The 14,717-nt window shown below is 38.5% G+C and overlaps 1 protein-coding gene across 1 annotated transcript in view; it reads left to right on the top strand.

Moving 5' to 3' along the window:
- The window catches only part of SLC2A13 (solute carrier family 2 member 13), a 380,110-nt gene that overhangs the window by 91,489 nt on the left and 273,904 nt on the right, over positions 1–14,717 (top strand). The window contains exon 3 of the mRNA XM_049882832.1: positions 1,256–1,464. Coding sequence (XP_049738789.1) covers positions 1,256–1,464 — 209 coding nt within the window. The remainder of the gene's footprint in view (positions 1–1,255; positions 1,465–14,717) is intronic.

Genomic DNA, 14,717 nt, shown 5'->3' with positions numbered 1-14,717 from the left:
GCTTTTTCTAAATTTTAAATGATTTCTAGTCCAGTCATTTGCTTCTGACTCCACCTTTTTTCAGCTTTGGGCTTCTCCACCTCAGTTAATGATGGCGAACATGATGCTTGATGGAGAATTAAAATAAGCAAATTGTTAGAAATCATAACGAACCACTCACAGAGCAGAAATAACTGTAAAGGAATAAATTCGGGCATTTATGGTAATGAAAGTACGTTTTTAAAATGGATGACAGAGATTGTTATTGTAGCACATTTTACACAGGGAGACCCTGGGCTACCGTCTGACTTATGGACAACTTATACTTATGAACGGGCTGCCATAAAACCTGCTATATTGAAAATTTGAGTTACGTACAATGGTTCGTCATAACAAATGCACGTACTACTTTGTGATGCTCATGAAAACATTGTGTGGTTTGGAAGTGTTTCTTAAGTATTTTATATGCGTAGAAAGGTAAAATATATGCTATATAGTAAGACGAATATTTGACTGAAAAAACAAAAAAAACCATTGCTGTCGAGTTGATCCCGACTTATAGCGACCCTATAGGACAGAGTAGAGCTGCCCCGTAGGGTTTCCAAGGAGCTGCTGGTGGATTGAAACTGCCAAGCTCTTTTGATTAGCAGCCGAGCTCTTCACCACTGCGCCACCAGGGCTCCAAACATTTGACTAACTAACGCTAAATAAGAATCAAATGAGCCCTGGTAGCACAGTGGTTAAGAGCTGTGGCTGCTAATCAAATGGTCAGCAGTTCGAATCTACCAGCTGCTCCTATTGAAACCCTACTTTGTCCTATAGTGTTGCTGTGATTTGGAATCATCTGGCTGAGAAACGTTTTTCAGGTACCTGTTCTGACTTACCTACAAATTCAACTAAAAGACAGACTTAGGAATGGTTTGTGTTCGTAACCTAAAGACTGCCTGTATTGCAAAATTCAGAATTAGATATATTTGATTGTGGCGTTTTGCATGTCGTCTTTGGTTCAGATTACATACACACACTTACTGTGACTTTTGATCATTCTTTTTCATTCTAAATTGTGTGTGAGAGAAAAATTAGATTTTTCTGTCTTATTTTTCATACAGCATAAATGTATCCTTTTTTTGGTCACACATACCTAATAAAAAGAAAATCATTCTGACTAATTTAGCATCATTAGATATTGTTCTCAATATGGTGAATGCAAATTTTTATTCATACTCACTGCTAGCAAGACCAGATTTTACGATAATACATGGATTTCTTTTTGCAGGTACATGTTGGGACTTGCAGCAATTCCAGCAGTTATACAGTTTTTTGGCTTTCTTTTTTTACCTGAAAGCCCTCGCTGGCTTATTCAGAAAGGACAGACCCAGAAAGCCCGCAGGATTTTATCTCAGATGCGTGGTAACCAGACCATTGATGAGGAATATGATAGTATCAAAAACAACATTGAAGAAGAGGAAAAAGAGGTTGGCTCAGGTACGTGGATTTCATTTATATGAATTTTAAAACTGCATACTGGTTTCATTTAAAAATTGTATTCTCTTAATATTTCTAGATGATATACTGCTTTTATATGTATAATAAAACCAAAATAAACACATTTTAATTTAAAAAGCAATATAATAATGTTACCAAAAAAATGAAGAAAAACACCCCCACAATGCTACTAAAACCAAAAAAAAAAAAAACCAAAAAACAAAACTTGTTGCCATCGAGTCAATTCTGACTCATGGTGACCTTCAAGTGTTACAGAGTAGAACTGCTTCGTAGGGTTTTCTTGACTGTAATCTTCATGGAAGCAGATCACCGAGTCTTTCTTCCGAGGCACTGCTAGGTGGGTTCAAACCACCGATCTTTGAATTAGTAGCCGAGTACAAACATTTGCCCCACCCAGGGACTTTATAATGCTGGTAGACCAAAACCAAACTCATTGCTGTCCAGTCAGTTCGGACTCATAGTGACCCCAGAGGACAGAGTAGAACTGCCCCATAGGGTTTCCAAGGCTATACTCTTTACAGAAGCAGACTGCCACATCTTTCTCCCCTAGAGCAGTTAATGGGTTTCAACCTCAGACCTCTTGGATAGTAGCTGAGCACTTAACCACTGTGCTACCAGGGTTCCTTCATAATGCTACTACACTCCCATAATTACTATTTTTATTTTTGTATGCTCTGTTTTTTTCTTTTTAATATGGATATACTTGACGTGGTTAGCATCGTTGTGTAGGTAAGTGTATTTTTTTGTATATATTTGTATGTCCTTTAGTGATGCAAATGGTTAATGTGCTCAGCTGCTCACCAAAAGGTTAGAGATTGTAGTCCACCCAGAGGTGCCTTAGAAGAAAGGCCTGCTGATCTACTTCCAAAAAATCAGCCATTGAAAACGTTATGGAGCCCAGTTGTACTCTTATTATGTACATGGGGTCGCTGTGAGTCAGAATCAACTACATGGCAATTTTTTTTTTATTACTGGTTATATATTTATATTAAATATCTGATATACAATAAAACCTACAAAAGCTGGAACCTGTGTAAGACAGAGCTCCTTGGAAACTCTATGGGGGCAGTTCTACTCTGTCCTATAGGGTCGCTATGAGTCGGAATCGACTTGACGGCAGTGGGTTTGGTTTTTTTTTTTTTTGGTATATAAGACAGAAACCTGTCAGAGAAGGAAAGCTAGTATTTCCACTAATAGAGAACGATAGAAAAACGGTAAGACTGCACCCTGTCAAAAGCAGAAAACTTGTAAGACAGGGAAAAACAGGGCAGTCCTGATGAGTTCCGGCTCTCAGAACTGTATGAAACCTGTGAGAGCTGGAACTCACTGGGACTGCCTTGTTTTTCCAGGTTTGACAGACATGAACTTAAAAGAGTTTGGAGTTCCCCACCTGGGCAAATCTTTTAGGCAACGTATTAAAGTAGAGTCTGCCCATATCACAAGATGGTCATTTCTTAATTTTCTGGGCATGTAGAAGGGCAAAGAGTTTTTGTAAGGAGCCTTTGTTCATAATTGTCTCCCACAACAAGAAAAGTAAAATCAACCAACAAAAGAGGTTCTTCTGAAATCAGACTTAGGGAAGGATCCAGAAATGAGGGCTATCTATTCATATACTTTTTGCTGCCTCATTTGATAGTGCTGTCTAGTTGACTTCTTTTATTTTTCTATCCTGTACCAGAGAATAGCAGTTATATTCCTGGGCCCTGGGCCCAGCTCTAAGAACCCCTGAGGCAGGGCTTAGGGGAAGTTTCACATAAAGCTTCATCTCTCTCTGTGGAGTGTGGTAATTAGGCAGAATCACTGGGGAGAAAACGTAAACAAGGAAATCTTTCTCTCCCTAGAGAACGTGCAAGTGGTGCTATTAGAACCACAGAAAAAAGCCAGGGGAAGAATCAGGGTTTTAGAGTATGAAGTACAATAACAGTTTGGATAAAAGGAGAGAGAGAGAGAACAGAGAAATTGACTGCAGATTTCAGTGAAGAGCAGCCTCTTAAAAATCTGCAACAGAGGGAAAATCCAGGGAAGACAAAAATGTTTATGGACCTTTTTTATTTTTAAAGGAAAATAGCTTTGTTGTGTGTCCTGTGTGTGCATGTGTGTGTGTGTATGTGCATATACACGCCACTAGGATTTCCATAAATAGGAAGGAAGGAAGGAAAGGAAAGGAAGGGAGGGAGGGAGGGAGGGAGGAAAGAAATGAATGAATGAATGAATGAATAGTTTGGATTACCTAGATCATAGAAGGAGCCCTGGTGGTGCAGTGGTTAAGTGGTCAGCTGCTAACCAAAAGGTTGGCAGTTCCAATCTGCCAGCTGCTCCTTGGAAACCCTATGGGGCAGTTCTGCTGTGTCCTATAGGGTCACTGTGAGTCGGAATCGACTCGACAGCAATGGGTAGATCATAGAAACTTCCAAGATAGCTTTTATTGAAATAAAGAATGTCAGTGAGAAAGTTGGTCACTCTCTGGTCACTATAATCTTAATATTTGGGTACGTGTGAGAAGGAGCAACACAAAGGTACCGTCTAATGTTTCAGAATGAAATTCAGTCTGTCATCACTGTTGTAGGACATTCAGGTTAAATATGCAGTGTATAATCTATGCAAAAACATCCAAGCCACCAAGATTTACATTGTTTAATTTTATCAGCTAATGAACTAAGTAACCTGGGTGAATGTTGACTCTGTGTTTTGCCTTTGTTAGTCTCTAGCCCTGAAGGAAAGGGCATTGGAGGGATTGGAATTTATTCAAGACCCTCCTGTGAGTTCAGTTTAAAACATGATTTGATTTATCTTCCAGCTTTTGGCGGGGGGGTCACATCTATTGGGTATAGCAATAGAATGTGTACCACTCTCTCTCTTTTTTTTCCCTCCAGTGATTTTGCAATTAGGCTATCAAGTCTTATCTCTCCAAAAGTCATTTTATTTTCCTGTGAATTGATATTGTCTGTGGCCATTTCACCAAATCGTATCCTACAGAGAGGTCAAAGAGGGTAGATACTTATCATATTTTGATAGAAATTCTTCCAAAAGTTTCTTCGGAAACCCAATCTCAGAATAATGCCACCACAATAGAATACTCACTGCAGTTGACATCTGTGCACTTAGAGGACCGTAGCCTCTTTTCCTGATTTTTTTTTTTTTTTGGAAGTTTGCTTGTATTTTTTTCCATGTGGTAGTACAGTATTGTCTGGCCCAAAGTAATGCATAAATGTTATTTACTAGATGAACTTGAAAAGCATATTGATAAATCGTTTCTCAGCAAGATGACCCATATTTTTCTGAATGTTGGCAAAGAAAATATTTCTATATATGATATTGCAGAAGTTACTGCGCAATTGCAGAAATTGTGAAAGTGGGAGGCTCTTATATATATTTCTCACATGGTAAAGAGTATATTAAAAACAGAAAGTCAAGTAAAATGCTGCCTTAATTCTCTATCCTTGTCTTAAACTGTAAACTGAAGGACTATTAAAATAATGTACATTGTTCAGTTTTTAGTAAAGGTCTTTTTTTTGACGACTTATTTAAAAGAAACTCTGTTTAATTCAGTGTGGCTTTAAATAAGGATTGCCTTCGATTTTCTAAACCCCAGAGGACTTTTATGATCTTACACAAAATTGGAATAGCTCTTGGATTTTACATTAAAATGTCATTGACTCTCTTGTTACATGGGGATAAAGAACAGCACAGAAGAGATTTTCCACTCAGCATACTCATGGGGGAGGGAAACGTTTTTCAGGTTACTTCTGAGCTTTTCAAGCCATTTTTCCTGATTTGTATTGACAGTCTAGATTGTCTTAGTAAGTAGACAGGTAATACTTGAAGGCTTTATATTTGTTGCTTTGCTGCTAAGATGGACTTATATCCATATTTCATTAAAAAAAAATGCACAAAGAATTTTGACTGTGCCAAAGTTTTCTTTTTCCCTAACTCATCATGAAGTTTATACTGTTTTTTAATGTGTATTTAATACCATATAACAGGAAAAAAAAGAAAAAAGATACTTTAAAAAGAATATAGTTCCTGAGTTGCTGCTTCAGGGTAGTTCATTTCCAACTGAACACTAAATCCATCATTCAGTACAGGTAATAGTCAGATTTGTAAATGAAGCCCTAGTCTGGAGATTTTTCCCTCATGATAAGACAAATTGCTGTGCCCTTTAAAGGTCACCTAGTTTTTGGAGAAGGTTAGAGGGAGATCCTAAAGAAAAGCCAATTCTCTTCATCTCAGATGGGAGGGAAAATAGGCCACTCCGTAGGGTTGAAACTTTTTAGTGGTAACAGGACAATTCTGTCTGTGGGCTCTAGAATCAGAATATTATTAGCCATTTCAGGGGCTACCTGAAGAAACTTGCCTAACAGTAGTGTGAAGAGGTCTTCTGAAATGCTTCTCAAAAGCGGAAACAATTGCTCTCAATTTTTTTTCCTCATAGTTTAAATTGTGTTTGAATTTGAGAGAGTAGACAAAAACCATTAATTTTCTCCTTTCATTACCCCTCTACTTACAACCCTCTAAACCCTCTGGTCTACACATTGAGCAGTTATATGTAATTAATATCTTACTGAACATCATTTATTCTGTTGTTGTTGAGAATATACACAGCAAAACATAACACCAATACAGCAGTTTCTACATGTACCTGTGACATTGATTACATTTTTCAGGTTTTGTAACCATTCTCACCCTCCTTTTCTAAGTTGTTGTTCTCCATTAACATAAATTCTCTGCCCCCTAAGATTCCTATCTAATCTTTCCAGTTGCTGTTGTCAATCTGATCCCATGCAGATAGTTCTTAAAAGAGCACACTGGTCATGGGAGATATTTTTTACTAGTTAAGCTAAACTGTTGTTTGGTTTTAAGAATACTTCAGGGGATATTTTTAGTTTAAGGTTTAAAGATTATCTCAAGGCAACAGTTTCAGGGGTTCATCCAACCTTCATGGTTCCAGGAAGTCTGGAGTCCATGAGAATTTGAAGTTCTGTTCTCTGTTTTCCCCTTTTTGATCAGAATTCTTCTATGGACACATTCCAGTTAACTTACATATCAAGCACCTATCTTCCTTGAAATTCAGTACCCTTCAATGAGAAGACATTGCTTGGCAGGGTAGATTGAGGAGAAAACCATTAGGTTTATGAGGCTAGAACTACAATCATCTTGCTACACAGGTGTCTTAGAGTTTCAGTACAACATTTTACCTCCCTGAATTTTTCAAATACGTCCTCGAAAATGGCTTGCGCTGTACATCTCTTAGAATAAAATAAACGATGAAAATTACAGGCTCACTATAGGGCCGCTATGAGTCGAAATCGACTTGACGGCAATGGGTTTGGTTTTGGTTTGTCCTTAGGGTTCTCTAGAGAAACAGAACCAATAGATACAGAGACAATAGATACAGATTGATTTGCTTCAAAGGATTGGGTCACATAATCGTGGAGACTGGCAAGTCCAAAATATATAGGTCAAATGATAGGCTAGAGACTCCTTCTGGCTCATGGGATTGAGACAGGTTGGCAAATCCAAAATCTGTAGGTCAGGTGGCAAGCTGGAAACCTCTACAGGCTCATGGGATTGTGGAGGTCGGCAAGTCCAAAAATCTGTGTAGCTCAGGTGGCAGGCTGGAGACTTCTGCAACCTTGCATCCTAAGATCTATAGGTCAGGTGATGGGAAGAGTGCAGAGTTGAGAGAGAAGGTCAGTTCTGCGAAAATCATACTAAGAGAGGAAGGCAGAAGCACCCACAGTGACTGAGTGCCTCCTGTCCTCAGGGAGATGGGGAGATGCTGGGGGCTAGATCTGAGGAGGCAGGCTGCAGTCAGGACACACCATGAGACAGATATTCCTGAACTGCATTACTTAATTTAACCAGTGAGCCTGGAAAAGAAAATGTAAGTATTGTCTCACAAAAGGCAATTATATTAGATTTGAGAAATATTAACATATTAGGGTATGTTCTGTGCTAAGAAGGGCTTTTGATACTGTTTTAGCAAATTTAATACAGTTCATTGTTCAGCTTACTTTTTAGAACCCTTTTTTTTTTTTAATTCTGCAGAAGTAGTCCTTGAGCCCCTGTTCCTATTTAGTCCAATAGATGCCAGTGTTATTTTGTGTTACACAAAACTGGAAAGTCTATAAATTCAGTACAGTTATGTTTCATTTGAAAAAAGAACTCATGAAAAGGTAGTAGTAGTGATGTTTTAATTGTGCTTTTAATTTAGTAGGTTTGGAGCTGTTCCCTTTATTGGTAGTAAGGCATTAATTTTGACGCTTTATTCCAGGGATAGGCAGACTTTTTCCATAAAGGGTCAGATAGTAAATACTTGGCTTTGTGACCACATGATCTCTGTTGCAACTATGGGACTGACATTGTGGCACAAAAGCAGCCAGAGACTGTAAGTATGTAAAGGGATGAGTGTGGCTTTGTTCCAGTAAAATGCAGAGCTTATTATTTTGTGTCTGTTATGTTTGATTGTAAGTACAGACAGCTTCCCAGATTTGGAGCATAGGCTATAGTTTGGCACCTCCTTCTTCTATCAGTCATTAAATATGTCCATTCTTATCAGTTTCCTTGGTTTTTACTCTTAGGACATATAGGAATTTGGGAATGCTACTACTTACCTCATTTTTCTTCTGTTTAAAAATCATGGTAGTCATTAGATTAGACATTAGGGTATTTCTCCTTTGGCTTCTGTGCAGGTGGTGAAGTGTGTGTGCATTTTTCTGTATTCACACATATGTGTGTATACACTTGGGCCTATTTGTAAACATGCACGTGGTACAGTCATAGAAGATCCTGAAATGTAGTGTTGCAGGGAAGCCCCAATGTAATTGAAGCAATAGGCTTTTATGAGACCATTGCATGGAGCATGTGGCTTTCTCAAAGCCTGGGCCACAGTCATTTCTTCATTTGCCATGGCCTAACAGTTTTATCACAGCACACTGTGTCACTACTAATCTGATGGATCACCAAGAGTGGCAAGGTTCAGCGGTGAGAGCTGGGTCTCCTGTCATCTGATGCTGTGGCAGGCTCCCCTATCAAAATGTCTGACTCCCTTGTTCACATACCAGCAGAAATCTTAGCTCTCTTTCTGTGGATTGTAGTCAAAGCAAGATGATACTCTGTGTGAAAGACAAATTCACCGAACAAAATTATTTTATTCAGGCTATTGCAATAGGGAGAATGTTCACTAATGAGGAACTTCCCAGAGAAGCAGGAGAAAATGCCGGGTTTTACAGAAGCAGGTAAATTAAACAAGGTAGTCATGAGGAAGGGCGGAGGCAGGTCTTATCACAGAATTAGCCAGGGAGGGTGGCTCTGTGCAGTGCAGGTAATGCCTGCCTCCTCTGTATTCCAAGAGCCCTTCAGTAATGCATCTCTGTGGCAGTCAGTATTAGACATTCATATCCTGCCGCCAGTAGTGACTTTGCCTTGTTTATCTTTGAAGCCCCCCACGAGTTACAGTCACTGCCTTGCATTATTAGCAAGGTGCTTAATAAATGTTTCTCTGATTAATTTTCCACTCACGTGGGAGGAGTGGGTGGTGATTTCAGACCTTTGACTCCGGAGATAAGGGGGAGGAAATGGAGTTCCTACAGCCTGAGAAGTGTATGATTCAGTCATCTGAGGACAGGTACCTGGGAAAGTGTAGGTGGTGAGGAAGAGACAGGATTCAGCGCAGAATGACTATTTGTTGATGGCCCTGTTCCCAGGGGCAGGTAGGTATGTTCAGAATATCACTGTGGATTTTACCAAGACTGTTTGGAATTTATGTATTAGGAGTTATTAGTATTTTCTTCCAGTCTCTGACATGTTAATTAAAAAACTTTTCAGATCAAATGTTTATAAGTATAATGAAACTTCAAAAATAAAAACTATACTATCTTATGTGATGTATTATTATCTTAGGATTATTTCTAAAGTAGTCCCTTGCTGATGTCTGGATCTGGGAAATACCACTTACAAATTAATGAATTAGGCTTTTGCTCATAATTGTGGAGAATATATTATAACTCAGACTAGGCCCTTATGGGTATGCAGACTTTATATCTTGCCCTCTACAGTGAAAGGTGATGTTTGTGTGCGTGTGTGTTGGGTACCGTCAAATCGGTTCCGACTCATAGCGACCCTGTTTACAACAGAATGAACACTGCCAGGTGTGCCATCCTCACAATCATTGTTATGATTGAGCCCATTGTTACAGCCACTGTGTCAATCCATCTCCTTGAGGTTCTTCCTCTTTTTTTGATGACCGTCTACCCTACCAAGCATGATGTCCTTCTCCAGGGACTGGGCCCTCCTGATAACATGTCCAAAGTATGTGAGACGAACTCTAACCATCCTCTCTTCTAAAGAGCATTCTGGGTATAATTCCTCCAAGAGAGATTGGTTTGTTCTTTTGGCAGTCCAAGGTATATTCATTATTCTTTGTCAACACTGTAATTCAAAGGCATCAATTCTTCTTTGGTCTTCCTTATTTATTGTCGAGCTTTCACGTGCATATGAGGTGATTGAAAATGTCACGGCTTGGATGAGGCTCACCATGGTACTTAAAGTAACATCTTTGCTTTTTAATACTTTAAAGTGGTCTTTTGAGCAGATTTGCCCAATGCAGTGCATGTTTTGATTTCTTGACTGCTGCTTCCGTGGACATTGATTATGGATCCAAGTAAAATGAAATCCTTGACAATTTCAGCCTTTTCTCCATTCATCATGATATTGCTTATTGGATCAGTTGTGAGGATTTTTGTTTTCTTTATTTGAGGTATAATCCATATTGAAGGCTGTAGCCTTTCATCTTCATCAATAAGTGCTTCAAGTCCTCTTCATTTTCAGCAAGTAAGGTTGTGTCATCTGCATATCACAGGTTGTAAATGAGTTTTCCTCCAATCCTGAAGCTGCTTTCTTCTTTTTTGTAGTCCAGCTTTTCATATTATTTGCTCAGCATACAGATTGAGTAAGTATGATGAAAGGATACAATCCTGATGTGCTTCTTTCCTGATTTTAAAACACGTAGCACCCCCTTGTTCTGTCCAAATAACTGCCCCTTGGTCTATGTACAGGTTCTGCGTGAGCACAGTTAAGTGTTCTGGAGCTCATTCCCATTCTTCACAATGTTAACCACAATGTGTTATGACCCACACCGTCAAATGCCTTAATAAAACACAGATAAACATCTTTCTGGTATTCTCTGCTTTCAGCCAAGATCCATCTGACATCAGCAATGACACTCCTCGTTCCACATCCTCTTCTGAACCCAGCTTGAATTTCTGGCAGTTCCCTGTCAATACACTGCCGCAACCCACAGTTGAATGATCTTCAGCAAAATTTTACTCGTGTGTGATATTAATGATATTATTCAATAATTCCCGCATTCTGTTGGATTACCTTTCTTTTGAATGAGCACAGATATGTATCTCTTCCAGTCAGTTGGCCAGGTAGCTGTCTTCCAAATTTCTTGGCAAAGATGATGAGTGAGCACTTCCAGTGTTGTATCTGTTTGTTGAAACATCTCAGTTGATTTTCCGTCAATTCCTGGAGCCTTGTTTTTGCCCCTGCTTTCAGTGCAGCTTGAACTTCCTCCTTCAGTACCATCAATTCTTGATCATATGCTACTTCCTGAAATGGTTGAACGTCCACAGTTCTTTTTGGTACAGTGACTGTGTATTCCTTCCATCTTCTTTTGATGCTTCCTGGATTGTTCCGTATTTTGCCCATAGAATCCTTCAACATTGCAACTTGAGGCTTGAATTTTTTCTTCAGTTCTTTCAGCTTGGGAAATACCAAGCGTGTTCTTCCCTTTTGGTTTCCTAACTTCAGATGTTTGCACATTGTATTATAATACTTTGTCTTCTCAGATGCCCTCTGAAATCTTCTGTTCACCTCTTTTACTTCATCATTTCTTCTGTTTTAGCTGCTCTATGTTCAAGAGCAAGGTTCAGAGCCTTTTCAGGCATCTATTTTGGTCTTTTCTTTCTTTCCTCTCTTTTCAGTGACCCCTTGCTCTCTTCATGTATGATGTCCTTAAAGTCATTCCACAACTCATCTGGTCTTTGGTCATTAGTGTTCAATGTATCAGACCTATTCTTGAGACGGTCTCTAAATTCAGTTGGGATACACTGAAGGTTGTATTTTGGCACTCATGGACTTGCTGTAATTTTCTTCAGCTTTACCTTAAACTTGCATATGAGCAATTGATGGTCTGTTCTGCAGTCAGCCCCGGGCCTTGTTCTGACTGATGATATTGAGCTTCTCCGTAGTCTCCTTGTACAGGTGTAGTCAGTTTGATTCCTGTGTATTCTATCTGTATTGTTGCTGTTTATGTTGATGAAAAAAGACACTTGCAATGAAAAAGTTGTTGGCCTTGCAAAACGCTGTCATGTAATCTCTGGCATTGTTTCTATCACCAAAACCGTATTTTCCAGCTACTGATCCTTCCTCTTTGTTTCCAACTTTTGTATTCCAATAACCAGTAATTATCAATGCATCTCAATTGCATGTTTGCTCAATTTCAGACTGTAGAAGTTGGTAAAATCTTCAGTTTCTTCATCTTTGGCCTTAGTGGCTGGTGTTTAAATTTCAATAATAGTTGTATTAACTGATCTTCCTTATAGGTATATGGACATTATTCTGTCACTGACAGCATTGTACTTCAGGATAAACCTTGAAATGTCTATTTTTTGACAATGAACAGAGTGCCATTTCTTTGCAACTTTTTATTCCAGCATAGTAGACTGTATGATTTTTTTTATTTAAAATGGCCAACACGAGTCCATTGCAGCTCACTGATGCCTAGGATATCAATCTTTATGCATTTCATTTGATCTTTGATGGCTTCCATTTTTCCTAGATTCATACTTATTACATTCCATGTTCTGATTATTAATGGATGTTTGCTGCTGTTTCTTCTCATTTTGAATCATGCCACATCAGCAGTTGAAGGTCCCAAAAGCCTTTCCTACATCTATGTCATTAAGGTCAACTCTAAGGAGGTAGCTCTTCTCTAGTCGTATTTTGAGTGCCTTCCAACCTGAGGGGCTCATCTTCCAGCACAGTGTTCAGCTGCTATTCGTAAGGTTTTTACTGGCCAGTTTTTTCAGGAGTAGACTGCCAGGTCCTTCTTCCTAGTCCATCTTAGTCTGGAAGCTCAGCTGAAACCTGTGCATGATGGGTGACCCTGCCGGTATTTGAAAATACCGGTGGCATAGCTTTCAGCATCACAGCAATGTGCAGGCCACCAAAGTATGACAAACTAGGGGTGAAAGACAGTAAAATCCAAATATATTTTAACTGATCTTGGCCGTAGTGACTTTAGCACTCTTAAAATAAATGACAGTCTTGGCTGTAGAATTATAGTCAGCATCTCAGATGTGAAATTTGGTGTTGGTTTTGTTTCTGCTCCTCTCATTAGCTAGTTTACATTTACATGCAACCACTTCAAGAAGTAATTGGAAACTCATATTCCTCAGAAGCATTCTGTGAAAAATATTTTGTGTCAGTGTTACTTTTTGAAGCAGCTTGTTGTCAGAGTTTGTATTGATTTCACAAGAATTACTGAAATACACTTGGCATCATTCATGTAATAATTCTGTAGAATTTTCTGTCATATTCTTAATGGCCCTGCTGAACATTGATTCAACTTTCTAGAATAGTGTTTTGAATACAGTATATTAGGATGTGAGTTCTGTATCCTGTATTTAATAGGGTCTTACCCATGCAGGTGTCATTTCTGGTAGCAAAAGGAATATCATTTAAAGTCATATTACTCTTAACAGAGCAAAGCCTGACAATCATATGAATATTTGGATATAAATTTATCTTTTAGCAATTTGGTTTAAGTTAATAAAATAATATGATCATCTTTTGCACATTTACTATGTGCAGTGCACTGTGCCTTGCACTTCATGTGGTAGGATTGTATCCTTTAATCTAAAACAACCCTATGAGGTAATTATTATCATACCATTCTAAAAATGAGGAAACTGTGGCTTAGAAACCTCAAGTAAATCGTGTAGGTCTTCTCAGCTAATAAGTCATGGCTCTAACCTGTCTGACTTCTGATGCATATCCTTAATTATTACTGTATATTCCAATGAATTTTAGGATGTTATCATTATAATAAAAGTATTCATATTTTGTTCTAAGATTTCTTTTAAAATGTATTCATCTTACTATGATTTTATGGACATAGTGTATTCATTTATGCAGAAATACAGGCTACTTGTTCAGTGTCTTTGAAATTTTTTCTTGAACTGGAATGTAGTGTCACATCATTTCAATGCTCAGAGTTGAAAAAGTGAAGCTTCCTTCTCTACCTACCATCAGTACATTTGTTTTTGGTTCCTACCTTGTTAAAAGGAGTTTCCAAAGAGAGTGCTTCAAGTTTTTCTAACTCAAATAAGAGAAGGTTGTGTTGTTGTTGTTTGTTTGTTTAACAAAATAAATCAAACCTAATATATTGAGGTTCAACCATAGTAGAGGAGAGGAAGAACTCAGATGAGCGTTCATAAGGCAAGCAGAATTCATTCATCCACAAGCATTTTTTGACTGCTTACCAAATGTTAGGCCCTGTCCTAGGTGCTAGGGTGTAGGGTTTTACAACAATAATGTCTAACATTTGTTAAGCATCTTCTATTCTCTGTTACTATTCTAAGCCCATTATATGTCTGATCAATGTAATCCTCACAACAGCTGAGGTAAATACTGTTAGGATCCTCATTTCACAGCTGAAAAAAGTGACTCAGAGAGTTTATTTGCCCAAGATCACACAGCTGGTATGTGGCAAAGCCAGAATTTAATCCAAGTAATTTGGCTCTCAACCACATATTCTGCAGCCTGTTATACTGAACAAAATAAAGTCTCTATTCTGATGGAGCTTATTTCTAGCTGAAAGAGACAATCACTAACTAGCAAGATAAATAAGACACTGTCAACTAGTGTCGATAAATTGAGAGTATCCCACAGAGAAAGTGGGGGACTACTCTAAGATGGGTAGTCACAAAAATGACTCAGGGAGAAGGGGCCAGACAACAATGAGTTCTTTCAGACACAATGTAATACAAGGGAATCATTTAAAATTCTAAGTCAAAGCTTTCAATAATGCTAGCTACCACCACACATCTGTCAGTTGTCGTACTGTGGTGGCTTGCGTGTTGTTGTGATCCTGGAAGCTATACCTCCAGTATTTTTAATGGCAACAAGGTGACCTTGGATATATCCCATCTGAATTTAGTGACCAT

The sequence above is a fragment of the Elephas maximus genome, chromosome 4 (assembly GCF_024166365.1).
Source record: "Elephas maximus indicus isolate mEleMax1 chromosome 4, mEleMax1 primary haplotype, whole genome shotgun sequence".
NCBI classification, from domain to species: Eukaryota; Metazoa; Chordata; class Mammalia; order Proboscidea; family Elephantidae; genus Elephas; species Elephas maximus.
The sequence above is the reverse complement of the archived record's forward strand: the minus strand, read 5'-3'. Positions and strand labels throughout refer to the sequence as shown.